Source organism: Saccopteryx leptura, chromosome 5 (assembly GCF_036850995.1).
Source record: "Saccopteryx leptura isolate mSacLep1 chromosome 5, mSacLep1_pri_phased_curated, whole genome shotgun sequence".
Taxonomy (NCBI): domain Eukaryota; kingdom Metazoa; phylum Chordata; class Mammalia; order Chiroptera; family Emballonuridae; genus Saccopteryx; species Saccopteryx leptura.
In genome coordinates this window covers 39,466,336-39,491,670 of record NC_089507.1, presented here as the reverse complement: position 1 = coordinate 39,491,670, position 25,335 = coordinate 39,466,336, and the positions used below count along the sequence as shown (strand labels likewise).

The window sequence follows — 25,335 nt, the reverse complement described above, 5'->3', positions numbered from 1 at the left end:
ACTTGATAGGCACAGAACTCCATCCAAAAGGAACTCCAGAGATGGGTACATGCAAGAGCTGAATGTGGCCTTTGCAAATCACCTTCCTCACAACTTGATACTTTTCACTGGTTATCCTTTCAAATGATGTTTTTTTGTTTTGTTTTGTCCATTTAACATATTTAGAAGCAACAAAAGTTAACATGCTTCAAAAATACATCTTTGGAAAAATAAGATTATTACAGAAGAAATTATAGTGACATATTTATAGCCCCTTGGCAGGGTATAAAACACAAACTTTCTTTTTGATTCAAAATAGCCAGTGAGAAGTAAGAAGCCAGGAATCACTTTCATTTCCTTGTGGAGAACAACTACTTCAGAAAGAGATCCGTGATTTGCTCACAACTGTTAAATAAACGTCTTTTAAGAAGTCAGAAACTGACTCTCAACATGTGTCTCTTAGTCTAATACTTTCTCTACCAGACTGCACTTCATTTTCTTGCCAACTGCTTTTCCTATGAATATAATTTTAATTATAACAAATATATAATTGCTGTCAGATTCACATTTTTTGGAATTTTAATTAGTGAAAAAACATATTTACAGATATAAATATTTCTTCTATAGGCCAAACCAAGGTATCAGACTTTTTCATTAATTCTATTGTATTCTCTTCCTTGCTTAAAAAGTCTTAGAATTAGTTGTCATAAATAAAACCATTTTTAATAGACTAGAAAACAATGAACTGAGATGCCCATGCTTACCAAACTTCTTGCTTTCTTTAGTTGTGCCAGTCATCTTGATCTTTGCAACTTCAAAGAAATCTTTAATTTCTCTCTCATACAGTCGGGATAAATAATCCATGTAATTCTTAAATAAAATAACATGTACTTTTAATTAATAAAACAAATATAACAATTTCCATTTTTATGCTCCCCAAACCCTTCATGCTTGTTTTAAATTTTGTGATCTAAAATTTGGATGCACTTCACAGGATATAAAAAGTAGGTGGTTTTCTGTCTTTAAAAATAAATTGAACATTAACAATTTATAAAAATATGAAGTGGCACATGATCACATTTTCATCTTTATACGTTAACTTTCACATATTTTATTATTTAAAATTTTAATTATTGATTTTAGGGAGAGGTGAGAAAGAGAGAGATAGAAAGGTGTTAGGGGGAGGCAGCAACTCGTTGCTTCTCATATGTGTCTTGACCAGGCAAGCCCAGGGCTTCGAAGTGGCGACCATAGCCTTCCCCATCCACTTGCACCACCACAGGTCAGGCAACTGTCACATATTTTAAATATAGTTGCAATCATACTGTACAGAATATTTGAGCCAGAAGAGTCACATTTCTCCTTATTGACTGCACACTATTATGCTTTGTTGATGTACCAACCACTATTTAGTAAACTAATTCCTCAACATAGGTCACTTAACTGGTTCCAATGTTTTGCTATGAGAGACAATGTTAAAATAAGCTTTTCACCTTCAATAAATTGTTTCCTTGGAATAATTTACTAAAGGTGGAATTACAGGGCCAAAGAGTATAGGAATCATTATAACTGTTCCTTCATACTGCCTTGTTGCGTTAAAACAATACCAGTAGACAGTGTCAATGGCAATGAAGGAGTACATTCAGTTTCACTGTACTCTGTCAGCTTGGGATATTACCCCAAATAGGTTATTTTCAATAAGAATTTAATTAGTACATCTTACAGTTTTCATAATTAAATAATTTTTTATAAACAAATTAGATTTATTCTAGCTCAAATGAAAATATCTATTAATGAACACACATATTCATTTCTTCATCGTATCTACTCATTATTAAATACACTCAGGAAGGATTCTTCAGCAGTGGGAGACCATGTATTTTTCCAAGTTCGAAGTTAAATACCATAGAGTTTGATTAAACTTAAATGAATCCATAACAGAAAAATTGTACACAGCTATTCTTCTAAATTTATCATGGAATCAAGCTTCAATGTTCTTTATTCTTTCAGATGAATATATCATTTTAGAACAGATTTACCTTGCTTTAAACATCAGATGCACTTTTCAAAAGGTATTTATATATTATATAAATAGTTGTATATGGATTCACAGTTCACCACTGATTTTCTTAGATATTTTATAAATATAGCCTTATAAAATAGTATTTGGATGAAACATAATATAAATTCTGCTTTTTTCAATTTACAGGCCCTATTACTCTCTATAAGAAAAGTTACTTACATAGACAATTGTTTCCCATAATCTGTGCATAACTTTAAAAGCAAATACAAATTAACATATACCCTAAAGTTAATTCCTAGTTCATTGGGCTGTGTCTCCCTTTTTCAGGGTCTTATTTTTTTTATTTTTTATTTATTTTATTTTATTTTTTTAATTTTTTTTAAATTTATTCATTTTAGAGAGGAGAGAGAGAGAGAGAGAGAGGAGAGACAGAGAGAGAGAAGGGGGGAAGAGCTGGAAGCATCAACTCCCATATGTGCCTTGATCAGGCAAGCCCAGGGTTTCGAACCGGTGACCTCAGCATTTCCAGGTCGACGCTTTATCCACTGCGCCACCACAGGTCAGGGCTTTGCAGACAGAGGGGGAGAGTGAGATATATTAACTGATAGTTGCTTCACATTAGTTGTTCATCGTTTGCTTGTTGCTTGTCGTATGTGCCTTGACCGGGCAAGCCCAGGGTTTCAAACTGGCAACCTCAGCGTTCCCGGTCGACGGGTTACCAACTGTGCTACCAGAGGTCAGGCCAGTGTCTCGTTTTTCAGTTTTAAATTCTCATGGAAATACTGATTACTGCAAATCAGTAAGTAACTGAAAAAAGGGAAAGTAAGCTTTGCATTATTTGTAAAATAATCATTAGTGGGTTTCTACTGAAATCAGTCAATATAAGAAACATTTATATACTCAATTTTTTTTTAAGTGTGTAATACTACCCAAGCAATTAAAATGGTTTCAAAATAGCTATTTTGTTATCTAGAAAACAGTGACTTGAGTGGACAACTGAAAATCACCTTTTTCAATGGGACTCAAATGACTGGATACATTTTCTCAGGTACTCAACAGAACTCACTGGTGGGCAAGGCCACAGACACGTGTGACTATCAGTTCATTCATTCACCAAATTCTGAAAGATGTCTCTTACTGTGAGTATATATTCTTCCTCTAAGCACCTTATGTACAACAACTAACTTGAAATTTAAACTTAAAATTCAACTATCATGAGTTCAAACCTTATCTCAGGCAGTTTTTTTCATTTTTATTTTGTGCTAACTATAGTTTTATGGAGACCTCCACATTTTACTTTTCTTTAAACAAAAAGGCAAATTTCACAAATGTAGGCCAGTGGTTGAAAGAAGATGTCTGAGCATTCTTCAAGACTGACTACCAACCTTAGGAAGTTATTAGGAAAGGAAAACTCACTTCCTACGCAAGCACAGATGGACCATCTCTATTAAATGCCCGCCATGCAAAACCCAGAACCACAAATCAGGGCTGTACCCTTGGGGAGGGAGGAATTTGGGCAGTGAGCTCATTATATGACCAAGGCACTGCTATTTTCCATATGCTCTAATCACGTATACCAAAAATCAGGACTTTTCTTAGATTCAACCAAAGCAGAGATGGGTCAGTACCTAGTGATTCTTATCCCTAAAGAATCTGAAACAGGCTTTTCTTGTCCTGACCATAAAGTGTGAGCTGTGTGCACCAAACCAAGTGCAAAGAGTATCTGGATTTATTTTTTTTTCTTAGTAAAGAAACATTCATTTGTCTGTGTTCTTCTTTCTTTTCTTATTTCATTCCTTTCCTGCTTCTTTCTTTTTAAATAAAATTCCTGTTTTTGACAACATTTCAGCAACCAAATTAGACTGAGGTAAAATCATAGTCTGTTGAAAGTTCAAACCATAGGATCAAGTAACATTCTTGGGGGATAAGTCAATTTCATTTAAAAAAGCTCATTAATATTGTCAATCCAAAATATACTCTAAGCAGAGAAACGTCCCATAAATCATCACTAGGTTGGCTATAATCTTGTTTCTTTACTTTAAATTACATTCATGAGTACTGCATAATATATAAAGATAGGGCAATAATACTGAGAACACAATTAGGAAAAAAGCTTATTGATTACTTATTTGAATATTCACTAGGGGACAAAGCACTTGTTGGCACAAAACTCTTAAGGAGATATACTAATGTTTAATTATTCAAAATATTAATCCTCCTAAAATTCAAAAGGCAAAGAATTCCAGTAATGAAATATTTTTTCCTTAAGATAGCTCCAAATCAGACTTCTGTTGAATGAAAAGAAAGAAAATACAACACAACAGTAGAGTTGCATAATACTTAAAAGACTAATTCTGAGGAACAATAATAACTAAAATAACTAGCCAGATAAGATGTATATAAACACTCCAGGATATATATAAAATCTTTTTAAAAAGCATTTTTAATTTTAACTTAAAAATATTTTTACTAACGTTTATATCCAATTTCTTATGATCACAGTTTAGAAGAAGATGCCAGATACTACTTTAAATGGGAAAAGACACAAGAGATAATATATGAAAACTGATAAATAATAATGCCCAATTGCCAATGTATGTTGATATCAATGCATTGATAGGAATGTATAATCTGCCTTTTTCTTACGATCATACTTCTCATAAATTTCTACCTAACTTATGCCTTCTTATGAAACATGAACCAATGATCCAGGACAGGATTTGCAATAAGTATTTCAATAAGTATAAAGATAAAATGGGTTTATGTAAAAACAGTAATTATCTGAAAATAATCTTCTCTTATGAAATATTCTGGAAGAAAGCCAACCAATTAGGTAAAAATTAGGAAAAAAGCTTTGCTAGCAAAACATAAGACTATTTTACTATCTAAATTCTTTGTTAGAAGATTTTTGGTTACAAGCACAAGCATAGAGGGGAAGAGCCGTTTCATTAACAATTCCAATATTGTCACTCTACAGAGACAAAACATATCATTCTTTCTTATTCAAGAACATCTTTTGGCCCTGGCCAGTTGGCTCAGCGGTAGAGCGTCGGCCTGGCGTGCGGGGGACCCGGGTTCGATTCCCAGCCAGGGCACATAGGAGAAGCACCATTTGCTTCTCCACCCCGCCCCCCTCCTTCCTCTCTGTCTCTCTCTTCCCCTCCCGCAGCCAAGGCTCCATTGGAGCAAAGATGGCCCGGGTGCTGGGGATGGCTCCTTGGCCTCTGCCCCAGGCGCTAGAGTGGCTCTGGTCGCGGCAGAGTGACGCCCTGGAGGGGTAGAGCATCGCCCCCTGGTGGGCAGAGCGTCGCCCCTGGTGGGCGTGCCGGGTGGATCCCGGTCGGGCGCATGCGGGAGTCTGTCTGACTGTCTCTCCCCGTTTCCAGCTTCAGAAAAATACAAAAAAAAAAAAAAAAGAACATCTTTTAAGGTCATATTGTCCACATAATTAAATTATTACTAGGTGTTAAAATAACTTATGCATTACCTGGATTTTCTGTTTTTAAACTCCAAAGTTGTAAAAACTTACAGATAAAATATCCTAAATGTTTCTCAGAGTATTTCAGAATTTTAACTGAATTGCTCTTATATATTATCTAGAAATATAGCTATTTATATAGTTGTGTTAGATAGCAATTTTTTAGCTCCCTAAGTGACAAGGTCCATTTCAATACTAAGGTCACAGTATAAATGCCAGAAAAGTACTATACATACCCATGGTCTCCTGCTACAATAGCCATTTATTAAATCTAAGTCAAATCATGTCACTCCATTGCTCAAAGCCTAGTCACACCCCCTCTACTCCCAGTCCCTCCCGGTAAAAGCCAAATTCTTACAACGGCGCACAGTCCCCTCCAGTGTGCCCTGCCCCATCCCATCTTTCCCTGTCCCATTTGCTTGTCTAAGGTCAGCCTGTCCCGTGTGCTGTGCCCCAACTACACTGGCCTCCTCAGCTCCAGCCATAGGGCACCTGCACAGTGACTGAAAGCTTCCCCCCAGTAACTCCCACTGCTCACCCCTGCTTACTTTCAACTCTGCTCAAATGTCACCTTCTCTGACCATCTGATTTGAAACTAACCTTCCCCCAGTCCTGGCATTTCCCGCTTCACTTTTTTCCAGAGCACTCAGCAGCATCTTCTCACATACTATATAAATGACACTTTGGTCAGTCTTTCTCCACCAGGATGTTGCCTGTGTACTCCAGTGCTGCCTCTCCAGCACTTACAACAGTGTTAGGTTAGTATGGAACAGTGCTCCATTCATTTGCTGAATGAACATAGGAGTGAATGTGTCTTATCTACCCAGAGGCTGATGTTCAGTCAGTGATATATAGCACTGCTCTGTAATCTTCAAGCCCAGCAATTTGGCATCATCCTGTCCCTCCTGTCTCTGGAATCTCTCTCTTGGTTCATGTTCTCTCTCTATTCCTACTACCATCCTGATTCAAGATTTCATTTTATTAGAATTACTGCATTAGGTTCTTACTTCCTCCATCTAGTGTTTTCTAATGTGTGTGAGGAATGCTGTTGAGTCTCACAGCTCATCTTTTCAACATAATTTTGCACTGTTTCAGAATATGAACTCTCCGCTTCCCACAGGCTTGCCTCCTCACTGTCCCGGGAAAAGGACCTTTTCCCAGCTCTGTCCAGACATTTTGCTCACCCCTGGAATGCCCTTCCTCTTATTTCTGGTAATCTAACCCCATTCATGATTTAAAATTCAATTCAAGTCCTATATCTTCCGTCAGGTTTCTCTCCACAGCTTCAGGTCATGGGTTTTCCTTCTCTAAACTGTCATGTATTTAAACTCATTTCCAGTTTTGAACTTAAGTTTTTGCTGATTCTTTTCAGTGTAACTGTCTTTCCCAGTCAAACTTAAAGCTCTTCAGAAGGAGACACCTGTTTGTTAGGTCACATGTGCCTGGAATAGCAAAATGCTTGCTTAATAGAGAAGTATTCTGTACTTGTTTGATAAAACTGATTTTAAATTATTAAAGGGTGAATGGCTCTCTTACACGTCTTCCTACTCTCTAGTTTCTGTATTGCACATAAAGAAATTCAGGAAATATTTACAGCATTTAACTAAATGATGCCTCAAATGACACAAAGTATGGCCTAATACTGTACTATACTGATATTCAAAATTTAGCTCTTCTTTATCTAAGTAAATAAAATAAATAAATGTTCTCCCTCATTAGTGAGCACTCAGAAACTCAATTATTTTCTGCTTTGCTAAGAATGTACTAAAGTATTTCAAATGTCAGTTGGGGAACATGAATTCATAACCTCTTGATTCTAAAATATGCTCAATACCCAGTGATGTCAAACTGATACAGGATCCATACCTTTGTTAGTCCCTCATATTTTCCGTAGTCTGTACTCTTTAGCCACTCCATCAGCTTGGCATATCGGAGCAAGTCTCTATGGAATGGATGATGATTGGGTAAAGTCAGTTCGACAGAGTGTTGAGCAAGAGTTGAACTCTGATCATGACCCTAGAGTAAGTAAATTAGTAAATAAATATCATTGATAGTATAAAGAAACATGGTTGTAAAATTGAAAATTCTGAACAATGACCAAATGTGGCCAAGCAAAGCCAATGGAACATAGAAAAATAAAAAACAAGTACTTACTTTGTTCCTTTTATCGTCCTGTATTTACCAATTGAACACCACGACCATAAAATAATCATAAACACTCAAGAATGGCACTTTGATAAGTCATTTACTCATTTCATCTTCTAAAGGAGTTGAGAATGAATGTTTTAATCAAACTTTCTCTCCTATACCATATCATTTTACAACTTACCAAGCAAATAAACATCATGATACAAACTGTATTAAGAAAAACACCAATTAAGGAAGTAACTTTAGACAAATTGTCGACACACATGGTGTTTCCATTAGAGCCTATAGTATATATTTAAAGTAACTGATAAAAACATATAGGATACAGAATGTTAGAACTAAGAAAGACTATAGATGACTATATCCTGGGCTTTCTACAAGAACCACTAATGATAGTATGTATAATTTTAATTTTTCTATTAATTTGTTAAATAAATAACCACTATTTTACTTTTTAAACCTTGATAAGACTTTTATATAAGTAAATCAATAAGTTATTAAACAGCCTTAGACAGATGATGTATCCAGACTTTTGTTTTAGAAAATATAGACCTGGTAGATTATCTAATCCAATCATCTTACTTTCTAGAAGAACAAATTGAAACTCAGAATTAAGTGATTTACTTGGGTCATACGAAGGAAAGCTAGAATTGGAATCTTAGTCATGTTGAGTTGTACTTAGATTTTCTTTTAAAAACATGTCAAACAAAATCATTTTAACCAGACTCAAAAATTACAACAATCTACTAGTTACTGGTATAAAAAAATAAAAATAAAACAATAAAAATCTTCCCCACTCTCTTTTGAAACAATCTAGCTTTCCTTCGCTGCTACGAGGTCTACATCTCAGACACTAACAGCCAGTGTCTAAGAGATGGGGAGTTGGACGGTAAGAGGAGTAGATTCCCCCTGAAAACCGACGTTCCCAAGAATAAGGAGAGAACAAAAAAGGACACTTGTTTGAAGTCATTCCGATTCATTCCAATTTACCTACATAGAGGTTATTTGTTAGTATTTTGTGAAAACTGTATTAAAGTGACACAGACTGTTGGAATTTTGGGGTTGGCTAACTCATTTCCTGGTAAAGTTACCTAAAGCTAACCAATGTGTACTATACTAGCTCACATACATTAGCTTATAAAGATTTGAATTTAAAGAATTTAAATTATTTTAAGAGATCTGTGTAATTTATATGCTTTATTATATATACAAAAAATAATGTAGTGATTATGGATTTTTTAAAACAGTATCTTCTAAATACAGAGAGTATCCAGAAAAAAAAATTCATTGTCTACAGATACAAAGTTCCTTAGTAATTGTAAAGCACCTTTAGAGTAGGAAAGATGGAAGTATTAAATACACTAAGTACTAAAACCAACATTATATGAGTCCCTTCTTCATTAACGTTTACAAATAAACAGGTTGGAGAGTTTTCTTCTTGTTGCACTATATCCCCAATATAAAACAGAGTTAAAACAAAAAACAAGGATCTATTACATAGAAATTACATCTAAAACTGTATAGAACAACCAAAATATTTTTAAGGTTTGTCTAATTGATATCCACTTAGGTTAACTTGGGAAATAGGACCAGAGATAGCAGAAAAGTATCAAAAAATTAGAGTGAACAATTCAAAATAACAAGAACCAGAAGATCGAGGTAACAGTTTACAACTATCATAGATGCTATATACAAGGTATATAAGGTCCACAACTCCTTTCTATAATTCTAAAACCCAAAAAGCTATAAAAACTCAGTTTAAGTTTGGTACAAACTATTTTGATGGCAAAAGTTGAGCTGAACTAATAGAAGGCTATTTATAGTGTTTAATGTGACAATTCCTATTTTTTGCTGTAAAAACATTGTGTGCTTGATTACAGGGCCCTGCTCTAGCCCCTGCTGGAATGGTTATATAATATACAGCAGATGCACTGTATTAAAATCTGAAAAATTCAAAAAGCAGAGCTGACACCAGAGGTTTGGATAAGGGAGCACAGACCTGTGTGAACATTCTTTCCTGGATGGCTGACTGAATATAAAACAATCACATCATCCAAAGAATTATCCAGCATTAACAGCTACAGTGTTGAAAACGGAACTATTCTATATATTTGGAATGCCTGGGCACTTAAGTCATTTCTGTGAAGTAAAGGCTAACAATAAATATAAACAAAATTAACAATATTAAATAAAACATGCAGATATTACCACCGGATTATATATACAATACCTCTAATTATAGTTGCCAAAGGTCAATACAAACATTACATTACAGAAATGTTTTTTCATGACCACATGAGAAGGATGCTTAGGATTGAATTAAAAATCACGGGTAGCAGATACTAAGCATAAATAATATCAGAGTTTAGATCTGCTAATGTCTCCAAATTGTGTCTTAGTTATACTGATAAAAGGAGAAAAATATTTGACAGACATGTTATAGCTTATAAATGTTTTCTAAATAGTCTGTCTTTATTAATAACATTAGATCTCTTTTTGTTACCCAAAACAATTCTCCTCATTAATTTTTCTTGATGATTCAAGACTCAAAATGATTGTTTATGTTCTTCTACCACTGTTTACTCAGACTACTCCATATTAAGTTACATTATTTAATTTAGTGTCAGGAAAGTCCTTCAATTAAAAACCTCTGCTCCTGAACATGGGAAATTAGTTATTAACATTTGTCTTACAATTTATGAAGCTCTTTCACATATATTACTATTCAAAGCTTTCTTTTATAAACAGCCTTTTAAGATCACTATTTCCTGAAAAACTCACTTCTAATATGAAGAACATCGTTACCTTAAAACCACTATTATTCAGCTAGATTAAATATTATTAGTATTAACAAAATGATTTAATTTTAGAGAAAATGGTTCCAAAGTAATTACACAAAATAGGAAAATTAAATATTTAATATTGTTTAATAATATTGATAATTATCACACCTAGAACTCTAATGTGCAAAGAATTTTATTCTTAATAGTTTTAAAATTAAAAGTTTAAAGTTTCTTATTATAAATAAAAAATAAAATAGTAACAATAACAATTTACTGAATGACCCACTACCGTGCTAGGTACTAGGTATCATATATATATATATATTAATATATATATAACAATTTTCACAATCATCTTGTAGAGAACTTTTCTACTCATTAAAAAAACAGCAAACTCTATCATTATAATTTAAAAATAACATGCTAGGTTTTGTCCAAATTAATCCAAGACTAATATATTTTCTAAAAACTTAGTGAATTATAAATATTCATTGGTGTATATATATTACTAGAATTTATAATAAAATTAGCTAATATTGAACACTTTGCTACAACAAAGCACTATTCTAAGTACTGAACATAAAACATTAATCCTCATAAATACCCTTTGTGGTAGATATGTTTGTTACCCCCATTATTCAGATAAAACAACTAAGGTGGCAAAGACCTTATTCACTTGACCAATGTCCCCAGCTAGGAAGTAACTGAGCAGAGTTAGGGTTTCGAATCCAGAATATGTGGCTCCAGTGTCCGCACTCAAATACTTTGCTGTACAGTCTAGTACGAATGATACATTCATGTGAAATGTTAAGTACATTGTCAAAATTTGGAAACTCTATTTTATGTCATGTTCATCTTAATATTTTTAAAGAAAAATAAAAATCTGAGCAAAGTTCCAACAAACATCATGAAAGCTGATCTTAAATAATCATAATTTTTTCTAAGCATTTGATCATCAATCTACGTGAAATGTGTTTAAGGAAACAGTTTTTGTGACATAAACTGAATACTGGTGGTCAGTTACACAGGCTTTACTTTTACTAGATGATGTTTTTATAAATATACATTGAAAGAAAAATTTCCAAATTTAAGCATATAGCAAAAAACACCACAATTTGTTTTATCCTGGTTGTCCTTTTTAGCTGAGTGCATAATCGGTCTCATCACGTTGCTGAAGGAAAAGGACAGAGTCATGAGGTCTCTGCAGAACCAAAGCGGGAAAAGGGGGGGCAGTGAGCAGTTCCTCTCAAGACAAATCTTCCGAAAACAACCAAAAGAATGTAAAAGAAAAAAAAAAAGAATGTAAAAGGACATATTTTTTATGAAAATATTCCCTCAATTTTCTTATCCTTAATTTGACTGTGTGATTTAAATAATGTAACTGGCTTGATTCTCTGAAATCTCTTTCTAGATACTTGAATCCTTGGTAAACGTAAAAACAAGTGAGTCCAAAATTTCAATGGAAACCGAGATGTAAGAAGAGCTAAAAGAACCAAAACAATCTAGCCAGTTTTTAAAAATATTACTCTCATAGTATATATATTACAGAAATAAGTGAATATTAAATAAAATGCATTTCGGAGCCCTGGCTGGTTGGCTCAGTGATAGAGCGTCGGCCTGGCGTGCAGGAGTCCCAGGTTCGATTCCCAGCCAGGGCACACAGGAGAAGCGTCCATCTGCTTCTACACCCCACCCCCTCTCCTTCCTCTCTGTCTCTCTCTTCCCCTCCCGCAGCCAAGGCTCCATTAGAGCAAAGTTGGCCCAGGTGCTGAGGATGGCTCTATGGCCTCTGCCTCAGGCGCTAGAATGGCTCTGGTTGCAACAGAGCGACGCCCCAGATGGGCAGAGCATCGCCCCCTGGTGGGCGTGCTGGGTGGATCCCGGTGGGGCACATGCGGGAGTCTGTCTGACTGCCTCCCCATTTCCAACTTCAGAAAAACACAAAAAAAAAAAAAAAAAAAAAAGTGCATTTTGGGCTTCATTAACATACAGCTATATAGAAGTATTTTCATGAAAGTTGCAGCACAGCTAGCACGCTCTCCATCAGTGATTCCCAAACGTGAAGATGTTTTTACTGGCCTACAGCAATAAGACAATGGAATGATGGGAGTAAGCTTCTCATAGAAGTAAATGTATTAATTTAAAAAGTCTGAAATTATGTTCTTCCTTTACATTTAGTGCCAAAACATCATTTTTAAAATACAAAGATACTGAAACGTAGATAGCAGTAATTTTTTTTTTTTTTTGGCTTGGTAAAATGAAAAAAATGATGACTTGGTCAGTATCCAAATTTTACTCCTTTTAATTACAGATGTGTGAATTTTTTTTCTTTTTTTAGCAAAGGAGGGGAGGGGAAGAGAGAGAGAGAGACAGACAGAAAGGGAGAGAGAATAGAAGCATCAAATTGTTGTTGTGGCACTTTAGTTTTTTCATTGATTGCTTTTCACTAATTGCTTGACCGAGGCACTCCAGCTGAACCAGTGGCTCCTTGCTCAAGCCAGTGTCCTTGGGCTTCAAGCCAGTGATCATGGGGTCATGTCTATGATCCCACACTCAAGCCAGCAACCCTGCACTTAAGCCAGGTGAGCCTGCAGTCAAGCTAGCGACCTCAGGGTTTCAAACCTGGGTCCTCTGCGTCCCAGTCTGACGCTGTACCCACTGCGCCACCACCTGGTCATGCCTCATGTGTGAATTTTAAAGACTGGGAATCAGTGCTCTTAAATCACTGTTATATTTTGATCAGTAAGTTATTTACCTGGATTTTTCTATACAGTAGTTATAGTAGTTATAAATGTTATAATAGCTATTCATTCACTATACAGTGCAATGCATGGATTCTCTTCAAGTCTTATCTATGATGCCACATCTGACTATTCAGATCCTCAGTCTCACTTTTAATTAAACCTTGTTAGCTCTTATACATATGATACAATGTATATGTAGTTATACAATTAGCGATTTAATATACACATTGCTGTAAAGCCTGAAGTAAATTAACCTCCTTATAAGCATCTTGAGGGTGAGGATATTTCTTATTCTTACTTATTGACAACAGTGAGTACATAATAGGCACACAACAAAAATTTGACAAAGAAATGTACTATAATAAGGTAATCAAAATTTCCCAGCTAGTTTGTCTCACAACCAGGAATAGAAATACCCAGGTTTCCCAACTCTTTTGCTAGTTGACCTGATGCACTGAATTCAACACATAGGAAATCTCTTTTCTGTAGTTGGGACATCCTCTTCCTCCTTCTTCAGCATATCCCAGGTTATTGCAATATTGTGGTTTTTAACATGCATCATCCACAGGTTAACAATACATATTAGATTTTCAGAATGGCGAAGCATTCATTTTAAACAAGCCATTAGTTTATAAGGCAAAGAAGCAAAATCATAAATAAATGCATGTTACAACAAACAAGGGTGCAGAAAGCACTGTTTACAGACTGGTGTTTGCAATACCATTGACAAATGCGGATAACATTACTGTCAATAGTGTCATTTTTAAATAGTGTAGTAATAGATACTACTGAAATCATTCTGTAAGAAATCTGTGAATTATTATTTCCTATGTGACTTTCAGGTTTACTTTTTTCTTGACACCTTTAAAGTCAAGTGAAATGACAAGAGTCTCATCCGACTTCCCCCTCATGTGCCTTGTTAGGTCATCTTTTACGCTTCCATTTACCACTATTATAACATTTATCGTTCCTGAGTGTCTGTCTCCCTCCCCTCCCCAGGCTGTGAGCTAGAGGGTAGGATGAGCTGCTCATCCACCTCAGATAAATGTCTGGTGTGAATCTCAATCAACTGTAAATGACTTCTAAATAAATGAAGGAGTGAGCAGGTAAAACAATGACAGGAAGAAAGGCAAGCAGAATGAGATTAAATGCCTTTTTGGCCAAAAGCAACGTTTGCTTTGGGACATTAAAAATTGGCTACAAATATGGTTAAGAGGTAGCTTAAATCAGCAAGTTATAATCTATAAAGATTTTGCTGCTGTTAAGTTTAGCTAACTTTATAGGAAAAAAAAAAGAATCAGAGAAGCTTGAGCCAAATTTGATGTACTCACAGGCACCGAAAGAAAGTAGGACCTGTTATAGAGTTGAAGGAGGGCCTGAGTAAACTAATCAGAAATAAAATAGAGTAAATACAGTTGTTTCAGAATATGCAAAGTGAAAACAAAATAAGGGTCCAATGTTTCAGACAGCATTTCTTAGTAAACAAAATTTCCCATTAATTTTTTTTTTTGCCCAGTAACCCTAATAAAAGAGATGAAGAACATAAAAAACCTAATCCATTATATCAAATATTGAAATGCTTTCTATTCAAATCTCCCTAAGGTCCTCTTAGTATTATCAATATTAACATTATCACTACAATCTTAAGTATAACATTCTTTTCCATATAAAAATGGAGACAAATGGTTTACATAAGATTAAATCAACTGGAATTTACAATTGCACTCTAGTAATTTTATCATGTATATAAGTACACAGAACCAATAAAACATTTCATACCCTGAATCAAGTCCTGGTTCTCACCTCAAAATATTAAAAAATAAAACAGGCTAAACAGTAAACATGTAACAAGTTTGGACCTGTTTTTATAAATAAGACTATCGTAATGGTATATACAGTAAGAAAGTAGTTATGTATGTCATTTCTAGAATCAGAGAAGTTTAGCTGAAGGAACCAATCAATTGTCTGCTTACGGAGGCAGCTGAGCCCCAAAATACATCTATGAGCAAATATGCATATATTTAAAAATCTTAAAATCAAATGGATGTGTGAAGAATATGCTATGATCCCAATGAAATACATGAAAATTTTTTGTGGGAATTTAAGTTTAAGATAATATATAAACAAGTTTCAGGAACATGTCAGGATTAATAATAAAATAAAATTACCTGTTGAACAAAAACATTGTTGAGATGACTGGCCAGTCGCCGGGCAAAATGCTCTCGCAAATCACCAAACCGCTGCTGCTGTTGTTTGACGGCCAGGAGCATGTCATGGCCTGAAATCAGAACGTTTCTTGACTGCTTTTATGGGTAAAATGACTTCCCTGATGTTTCATGAGTATATTTACAATAGTATCCATGTTTTGGTTTTGAAGTACTCAAAGTTTTACTGGCTTGTTTGCTTTTATAAAAGAAAGGTAAGGGGAAAATAGCATAGCACAGTAGTTCTCAGAGTGGTGCTTCCTCCACACCACTAGGAAATGTTAGAACTGTGGATTCTAACGCCTCAGCTCAGACATACTAAATCTGGGGGGAGAGCCAGCCTTCTAGGTGATTCTGATGCAAAGTCAAGTTTTGGAATCACTGGCCCAGCAAAACCTTATGCTCTCTGGTCTAGCCAAAGCATCGGCTTTGCACTAGGTTCTGTGGACTGTACTGAAGAAAAATCATGGCGTTAACTTGGGTCACTGATGGTCAATCAGAAGGAAATGAAATAGAAAAGTGCCAAATGATATATGTTTGGTGCCAATAGAAATATATTTGGAAATAAGTGAAACTGGTTTGAATAGCTAATGATGTAACCCTACACCACTTGCCCCATATATTTCTTGTCAAAAGCATTGTGCTAAGTTACAAGCTTAGTCTCAGATTCTTGGTGACATTTTATCACCTCCAGTGAACATACCTGGTCGAAGAGCTACATTCATGCACTGCAAAAGGGCATCGGCGGCATTGGTACAGGCCTCAATGCCTCTAGAAGAAGCAAGGTCTCCGTCCTGAAGGGCCTTTATATGACCTTTGGCCAAGTCCATGTGGTTCTGGAATATGTACATACAACAATTGCACATGTAATTTTGGGAAATTCACAGGTAAGTGGCTACTCAATCCTATCACTAGGTCTTTGTAGTTACTTTAAATCTTGCTCTCATAAGGAAATTAGCAAATGTTTACAAATGAGTATTACATATTACCCCCCCCCCCAAATTTACATAGATTTTGTTGTTGTTGTAGTTACCTTACTGTTGGTAATTCGCAGTCATACTTACCACAAGGAACTCTATCTCAGACAGAAGTTTTACATTATTGGTGTTACTGAGATGAATTAGGTGGTTGCTTTCAGAGATCTGATCCATTTGTTCTTTTACACTTTGGAGCATCTCCTCATAACTGCTGAGTTTAAATTCAATCTGATCCACCTCCTTTAGAGCCTCATCCAACAGCTTCATCAGGATGTTCACTTGCTTTTCAGAGGCCATGATTGACTGGATGTTAGCCTACAAAGTTAAAAACAAAGGTAACCCTTCAAATTATTTAAATGTGAAAGAAGTATAAAGATAAAATACTGCCAAATCTCTTTGACAGCAGAGTAACAAAGATTGACATGTGCATCTATACAACTCCTTTAGTACTTATGTTTACATTACACTTTTTACACAACATTTAAAGAAGGTGCACTTGGAGTGATGTCAAGGTTAGGGACCAGGCCTCAGTATTTTATATTTGCACAGTCTGCAAAAATATGGTCTGCCCCATCAATAATGTTATATTCTCATCTCTGTAAGTTGAGGGGTACTAGACTCTGACATCTCCAACATTTCTTCCAATTCTACTGGCTATAGATATTTTCTACACTTCTGCACAATTATGTAAGACCCTAAAAGAAGCATAACCACCTATGTAATACCTTATTCAGAGTCTAGCAGTGGTATACCAGTCTTTGAAGGTTACATGGAACTAATTTATAACTGGGGTACAATTTGTACTAATAGGATGTGGAAGAGCATATGGCCAAAGATAACTCCTTCTATGCTCTTCTTTCTTTTCTCTTTCATTTCCAACTACATTTTTATCTAGGAAAAGCAGTTATAAACCACCATCCCCTTACCACAGTTTTCTAAATGTTTCTGGCTATTGATTCTCAACTCCCTGATATATGGAATTTGCCAAATCAAAATTAAACTGCAAAGCAATTATGATGACTTGAAGCATATATGCAATATTAATTAGAAATTATAAACTACCAAGCCACATTAAGAAAGCAAGTAACATGGTATGAGAGAAAAACTTAGACAAGGAATTAAAAGAATATCACTGGCCCTGGCCGGTTAGCTCAGTGGTAGAGCGTCGGCCTGGTGTGCAGGAGTCCCAGGTTCGATTCCCGGCCAGGGCACACAGGAGAAGCACCCATCTGCTTCTCCACCCCTCCCCCTCTCCTTCTTCTCTCTCTCTCTCTCTTCCCCTCCCGCAGCTGAGGCTCCATTGGAGCAAAGTTAGCCCGGGTGCTGGGAATAGCTCTGTGGCCTCTGCCTCAGGCAACTAGAATGGCTCTGGATGCAACAGAGCGGACGCCCCAGAGGGGCAGAGCATCGCCCCCTGGTGGGCATGCCGGGTGGATCCCGGTCGGGTGCATGCGGGAGTCTGTCTGACTGCCTCCCGGTTTCCAGCTTCGGAAAAATGAAAGAAAAAAAAAAAGAATATCACTGTACGGCTGATGCTGTAATTTCACACATGTTATTTTGCATAGTATTTATAATAATGCAACTGTAAGCGCAGCCCAACAATAAAGTCAAGAGGGCTCAGAACCACTGCTGTCTTAAATACAAGAGCTGGGGCTGGAATTTAGCCAGGGAATTTCCACTTTAACATCCTGAAGTCTCTTCTAGGCTTTACTTCCAGTGAGTCTTGTAAAATTGTAAGCTTGGATCATTTATGTAATCTTTGGGCCTAAGTTCAACCTTATAACTTCTGTACCTTTTATGTATAAAATACCAAAATTCTTTAATTCTTAAAATATTCCTCATTCTCTGAGGGTTTTCTTGAAATGTTTACCTTGTCTAAACAAAACAAAACAAAACACCCCACTGTTCATATTAGATTTTTTCATATCAGCACTGTTCTTTTTAGCTTTTCACTGTCTAAAGATGTGCATTTAGATACAGACTCAGAAACTCTGCATACAAATGAAAGGATCTATTCCAAAACATTTCAGCAGAGGAGTCAAACACCCTTCTTCCCTGACTCTCCTGTTTTCACTACACTTATTATGCTACCTTTTGGTAAATGCTTCACTTATTTCAGCCCAATTTCTTTCCAGTTTGTACGTTTTTTTCCCCAACCACAAAAATGCTATTCTTTTGCACTAAACTATTCTGAGGTGTTTCAGAGGCTCGGGGAATCAACTCTCAAGTTAGTTTCTGGTTGGCTACCTTCTATTTCCATCACTTCATATCAAAAACCTCTCAAAACCTAGAATCTTAGCTAACTGCCTTCATTGGCTCAACTAACAGGAATGGTTCTTGATTCAATTGATCAAGAATGGTGAAAAACTGATGGCAGCTGATAATGCACTTACAGAGAAAGATAGCAAGAATCACACTGTGAGGCAGTAAAATACACCCACCAGTCTTCTCAATCCACTGCACATCACTAATCGTAGATTATAAGATAGCCTTACCCCATCTAGCACCTGCAGCTCTCTGGACAACCTTTCTGCAAAAGCCTCAGCATTAGAAATTGCGTATTCACAGCCTTCCATCATTATTTCAATGTCCTGCTCTTCTCTCGCATTTAGCTCTTGGTATTCATCTCCTGCTTCTTCATCACCTCCAGTCACACTCTGGTTTTCTCCACTTGGAACAGATTCTTAAAGAAGGTAAAAATTAAAAATAAAATAAAAAAGTAGGAAGGACAATAAGATGGCACTTATAGGTAAGGTCAATTATAAGCACAGTTCACATTAAGTGGCTGAAAAATAGGAATGATTCAAAATATATGATAAAAAAAACCCTTACTTTTATAAAAATGGCATGTTAATATGTTTATTATAATAAAAAGCATGCAGCCTAATTCACTGACTTGTGTTAAAATAGCCTTTAGTTGCAATTTCCCAAAACACAAACTAAAAAACAAATACAAAAACTGAAACAAAACACATGAACAAGCCTAAGCTTTTTTTCCTATCTGAGGTCATTGCTGCTCTAACAAAATAACATTTATGAATTCAGGACACATGAAAACAATTTGCTTTCCTTGTTTTCCCCAGATAACAATTTTCTTCTGTTATTTTTACTCTTTTTGTCTTTGTAACTTTATTTTCAGTAACTTTTACTTGAAATGAAAAATGTATCTACAATTCACAATTTATTTTGGGTACTGAGGATATTAACTGAATTTTCCATTTCTTTGTTTAAAAAACTTCACATGCATTTATAAAATTTCTGAAGCTCAGCTATAGAAGCTCTCCCAATAACACAATAGTAAAGAGAGCTGTTGAAATTACAAAAATTTACATAGGTCTTCATGCTTCACAACAAAAGATCAAGAGGTCAAATTTGAGGTGCTTTCTAGATAAACATTTCAATTCATTTTTTTTAATATACTCAACATATGAGATTTTATATAAAGCTTGTGGTTAAAAGAAGTAAAAATGAAAAAATAATTTTCACCCCTTAAATAAAGTTACTGATTTTCATAAACTTAATGGGACACAATTTAAACCACACGCTCTGGATACTTTAAGTATTATTTCCCATGCAAATGAATACTTACATTCAGTATGACTTGACATATGTTAATTCATCCAAGAACAAAAATGAGCTATTTCAAAGTAACAAATGATTTACTCTTAAGAATTGTAATTAGGCAGATTACGATAACGTCCCAGACAAACAAAAGGAGGAGACTAAATCTTTTGGTACAGGCAACTGCACATTACAGTACTTTAAAGAGGCAGCAGTCACCAAGGTCCTTGTCCTTTGAATGAGTCCATTTAAGTTCACCGTGGAAATGCTAAACTGTCCTGTGTGACAGCTTATTAGCCACTAGGAAGCAGAGACTGCCCAAAACATTCAGTATAGCTCTTTACACAAGTAGATATTTAAAATAAACAACTATTTTTAAAAGTTCTCAACTGCTTCAGAAGTATTTTCTCTCCCATTAAACACTCTTTTGGAGGTTAATAATTAATAGTATGATTAATTTTATCATTATATGGATTTTGTAGTAATAAACTTGTCCCTGAACAAAATTTCATAAAATATGCAACCAACACTACATAACAATGACAATAAAAATATACAGAATAGGATAAGAAGAAAAGGTGTTACGCACCTTCTGTAACTTTAGGCAGTTCTGGAGAGTAAAAAGGTATGAAAAAAGCAGAGGAAAGTAAGCAAAGAATATTAGCTGGGTAGAAAAGTATACAGGTTTAAATTTTTAAAATACTACCCATATTTCATTTGAACTTCATGCTAAATCAAGGTTTAAAAGACAATGTCAAAATTAGCTACAAAGAGGAAAGATTCATAAGAAGCTAAATTTCAAGAGATCATTTTCCTTATTCATTTTCTGACAATTACTAAAAATACATTTATCATTCTATTTTCTCTTAGTCTTTTAAGAAACAGCATTGGCTAGTCCTTGGAGAAGAAAACTGGGAAACGGGTCACTTCCTGGGGATTATTTTTAGGTCAGCTGTGACTCATGCATTTAGTCTAGTTATTTTCACTCAAGGCCCAAAATCTTTACCTGAATTGACACATCCTCACAATGGATTAGTCATAAAACATTGTTAGAAAGGACAAAATTGAAACAATTAAAGAACACAGTTCAAGCTGGCACTTAAAGATTCAAGTCAGAAATTTTTTTAATCTGGTCACAAAATGAAAAAGAAAAGGCCAAACAAAAACTTCAGTCTACTTCAACTGCTAACAAAATCCTCTTTTAAGAATCGTATTTTGTTGAGAAGTTCCAATTATTAGCATGAACATTCGACTGTCACCAATAAAAACTACTAACCTCACCACTGCTGACATTCACAATGAAGTCTTACTTCCTTGCACGATTATTTATGTTTTAAAATGAAATGGTGATAATTTGTTTTCTAACATCACCCAAAGCTTAGGGATATCTATTTTTTTAAATGGAAATCAATGGCAAAGACTTTAAAGTACAGTAAAACATTAAAACATGTTTGTAAACTTTAAAACTGATCTCAATTTGGGTTAATATTTATAAAAATGAAAATGTCTACATCTTTGTTTAAGGCCCTGAAAAACTGAATTGCCTTTTTTTACTTTTTTAAGCAGATACTTCATTCTCAATAACAGTAATACTCTCCTCATTGATTTTGGTAGTATTTTTTAATAAGGTAAATATAAGTAGGCTATATATTTTCCTATATTGTTGACTTAATATGTTGGTTAAAATACATTTAGGCAATAAATAACTTCTATAGATATATAATATTTGAAAAGAGGATGGCAAACTTTTAAATTCACTTAACGAATGTTCAACTCTGAAATGGTAAAAAAATAAATAAATAAAGGCCACTAAAAAAAAATTAACCCACTATTCAAAACTACCCACTGTGAAAAACTACCATAAATTTTTTGAAGATCATTCCCTCAACACACTCAATCACTAAGACAATGGGCCTAACGGTGGTGAGTGGGCAATCCTGAGGCTCCTACACAGGGCCAGCCTCCCTACGGGGAGGAGCACAGGGCCTGACAGATGTGACATGTCCCTGCCAGTTCCAAGCAGGAAGCCTGAAACTGTAACAGGTGCACTAATTTATAATTGAAGAGAGAAAATACTACATTTAAGGAGAGAAAGATTCATGGCCAAACAAAAGGAGTAACTAAAACAAGAGAGAAGAGACAGAGGCAAGTGACTAAGAAAAGGAATAGTGTGAGGCCCCTGAAACCGATTTGATAGGTCAGAATGGTTGAATACAGGCGATTTCAGATTTTCCACCTCACAGAACAGAATCTTCTATTTTTAAATGTTAATATACAACTTAGGACAAATCTAAGTATTTTTTTCAATAAAGAGGAGCAACAACTCTTCTTTTAACTGCTTTCATTGAGATAAAGAATACAACACAAATTGTATCTACAGGCATACAGAACCATTTTCTTACAATGTTTGTATCTTCATGAAAGAAATTTAAAAAGAATAAAATCTCATCTATTTTTAACAAGTAACAGAAATTTTTGTTTTGTAACACAAACTAATATCTAGTAACATTCCTGTAGATATGCAGATCAAAATTATCCTCATTAACTTCATGTCTAAAGATTTTACCCTGATAAAGCTAATATACTGCTCACAAAAATGAGGGGATATTTCAAAATGAATATGAAGCGATAAAATATCCCCTCATTTTTGTGAGCAGTATATTTACTGAGTACTATGTATCTGCCACTGTTGTCATTATATTTATATATTAAGTAATTTAATCCTCACTATAATTCTCTGGGGCAGATCCTATTATCATCTCTGTTTCTGCGATAAGGGAAACTGGGACCTAGAATAATAACAAGGCACACAGCTGGTAAGTGACAAAGCCAAGGCTGGAACCCAGGCAGTCTCCCTCCAGAGTTGTGTTCTTAGCCACTACACCTACACTTTGCACAAAAATACAGCTGCAAAGGTATCCACCTCAGAGTTCTTTTAAATAAGCAAAGATTGGAAAATTAAAAATAAATGATTAAGGCCCTGGCTGGTTGGCTCGGCAGATCAAGTGTCAACCTGGCTCACCAAGGTCGTGGGTTTGATTTCCCAGTCAGGGCACCTATGAGAAGCGATCAATGAGTACACAACTAAGTAGAACAAGCTAATGCTTCTTCTCTCTCTTTCTCTCTCTCTCTCTCTCTGTCTTTCTCTCAAATCAATGGAAAACATTTTTAAATGATTAACTAAACTAGAGCATATCCATATAGTGCAATAAGATGGATAAAAATATTAGGTAAGTATTTAATAACAGAAAATGTTCATGATACAGTATATGAAAAATTATATTAAGAAAAAAAATCTAAATTTCTTTAAAAAAGTATTTAAGCCTGACCAGGAGGTGGCGCAGTGGATAGAGCATTGGCCTGGGACTCAGAGGACCAAGGTTGGAAACCCTGAGGTCGCCTGGTTTGGGCGCAGACTCATCCAGCTGGAGCATGGGATCATAGACATGACCTCATGGTTGCTGGCTTGAGCCCAAAGGTCGCTGGCTTGAGCCCAAGGTCGCTGGTTTGAGCAAGGAGTCACTCGCTCTGCTGTAGCCTCCCTCGATCAAGGCACGTATGAGAAAGCAATCAATGAACAACTAAGGTGCTGCAACAATAAGCTGATGCTTCTCATCTCTCTCCCTTCCTGCCTGTCTGTCCCTATCTGTCCCACACTCTATCTCTGTCTCTCTTGCTAAAATAAATAAACAAATAAATAATAAAGTATTTCAATATGCATAGAGAAAAGACTAAAAGAATTTTAACAAAATGTTATCTTTGAGAATTAAGTTATACATGATTTTTATTTATTTAAAATCTATCCATTTTCTATAATGATCATTACTTTTGCAATAAAATATTTTTAAATTCCTTTACAAAAAAAGGTAATCCAGTGTTCTAATTATGTTGAATAAGGTCAAATAATACACATACTCAACTATCAATATACCTGATTTCACATGTACATTTTTATTTAACTTTACCTTCCAAAAGCTGTGAACTGACATTGACAAAATCAATTTTCTTCCGGAGATAGCGTTGATTCAATTTCCAAATGCATGAAATGAAAGCATTCTTTTCAGCAGTGCTGCTGGCAACCCATTTATATATTTTTTCAAAATGTAAATCAAATTCAGGATTTTCCTGAAATGAAAATATACAAGACATTGTTTCTGCTTATACCCCATTTTTATTATTGTAAAATCTACATTTTAATAAAACAAGAAGTTGAAACTGTTCTTGAAAAAAAAAATCACCATTAAAAATGAGTTAAATGACTGGCAGAGAATTCAATTTATAGCAAAAACATTGTTTACCTCCCAAAAGAAGCTGGATAAAAATAACATAGTAATTTGGCAATTTTCTTCCTATCCCCTTGAAGTCTATGAGTAAAAGTATAATACATCTACTTCACAGCTTTGTGTCTCAGCTTCCTAATCTTTAAAATGACAAAGGTCTCTAGTTTACATGTAGACCTAATTTTTCTTTTTAAATTGCCTATGGGTTTTAGAGTTATACCTCTTCTTTGAAATGAACTATTATTCATACTATGATTTGACACTAATTCCTTGATAAAGAATATATCTTCTAATTGTAACATATGAGAAAAAAAATAAAATATAATATACATATCCTGGTGTGGTTTTCAAGAACAAATCAGTTAAAAAGCAGAGACTGCCCCTGTTTTTAATTCTGAAAATATACATTAAAGGTGTCTCAAAAGTGAAAAAGAAGCTCAACTGATGTGAGGGAATTACACTAAGCTCTCTCTCTCTATGTCTCTTGAGCCACATTACAGCAATGATTTCATGCCAGGCTAATTCTCCCTTGAATGTAGAACTACTTGATTACTATGTAAAAATGAAAACTTATGGACATACACTTTTCTTCACATCCAAAGAATTGAAAAATAGGCTCAAGTGTTAACATTCTACAGAAGGCTAAAAAATATTCAATTAATTTAAAGTTAATTATATTCAATTAATTTAAATATTCAATTATTTAGGGGGAATAAAATATAAATAAAGACCTTAAATGCCTGACCAGGCAGTGGTGCAGTAGACAGAGCATCAATCTGGGACACTGAGGCTCCAGGTTCAAAACCCAAAGGTTGCTGGCTTGAGTGCAGGCTCACCAGCTTGAGCGTGGGGTCACTGGCTTGAGCCCAAAGGTTACTGGCTTGAGTCCTAGGTTGCTGACTTGAGCCAGGGTTCATTCAAGGCACATAGGAGGAGTAATCAATGGACAACTCAAGTGCCGCAACTACAAGTAGATGCTTCTCATCTTCCTCCCTTCCTGCCTTTCTTTATCGCTTTCTCTGTCTCTATCTCAAAAAAAAAAATCTTAAAGCTAAGGGAAGTTGTATTAGGGTTTTACTGTGAAGACTCGGGATAACTTAAGGATTAGGACCTGACCTGTGTATGGAACAAGTACAGTATAGTAGCATGGAACTACTA

At 35.1% G+C, this 25,335-nt stretch overlaps 1 protein-coding gene across 8 annotated transcripts in view; it reads right to left on the bottom strand.

Moving 5' to 3' along the window:
- The window catches only part of EXOC1 (exocyst complex component 1), a 56,868-nt gene that overhangs the window by 21,676 nt on the left and 9,857 nt on the right, over nt 1-25,335 (bottom strand). For 3 of the 8 annotated variants that reach the window (XM_066385566.1, XM_066385564.1, XM_066385567.1), the window contains exons 4-12: nt 23,863-24,022; nt 20,487-20,507; nt 18,832-19,019; nt 16,424-16,651; nt 16,063-16,195; nt 15,324-15,433; nt 14,487-14,540; nt 7,347-7,496; nt 744-849 (exon numbers count right to left, since the gene is read on the bottom strand). In XM_066385566.1, the coding sequence (XP_066241663.1) occupies nt 744-849; nt 7,347-7,496; nt 14,487-14,540; nt 15,324-15,433; nt 16,063-16,195; nt 16,424-16,651; nt 18,832-19,019; nt 20,487-20,507; nt 23,863-24,022 (1,150 nt within the window). The remainder of the gene's footprint in view (nt 1-743; nt 850-7,346; nt 7,497-14,486; nt 14,541-15,323; nt 15,434-16,062; nt 16,196-16,423; nt 16,652-18,831; nt 19,020-20,486; nt 20,508-23,862; nt 24,023-25,335) is intronic. The other 5 variants (XM_066385568.1, XM_066385571.1, XM_066385569.1 and 2 more) reach the window with 3 other exon arrangements.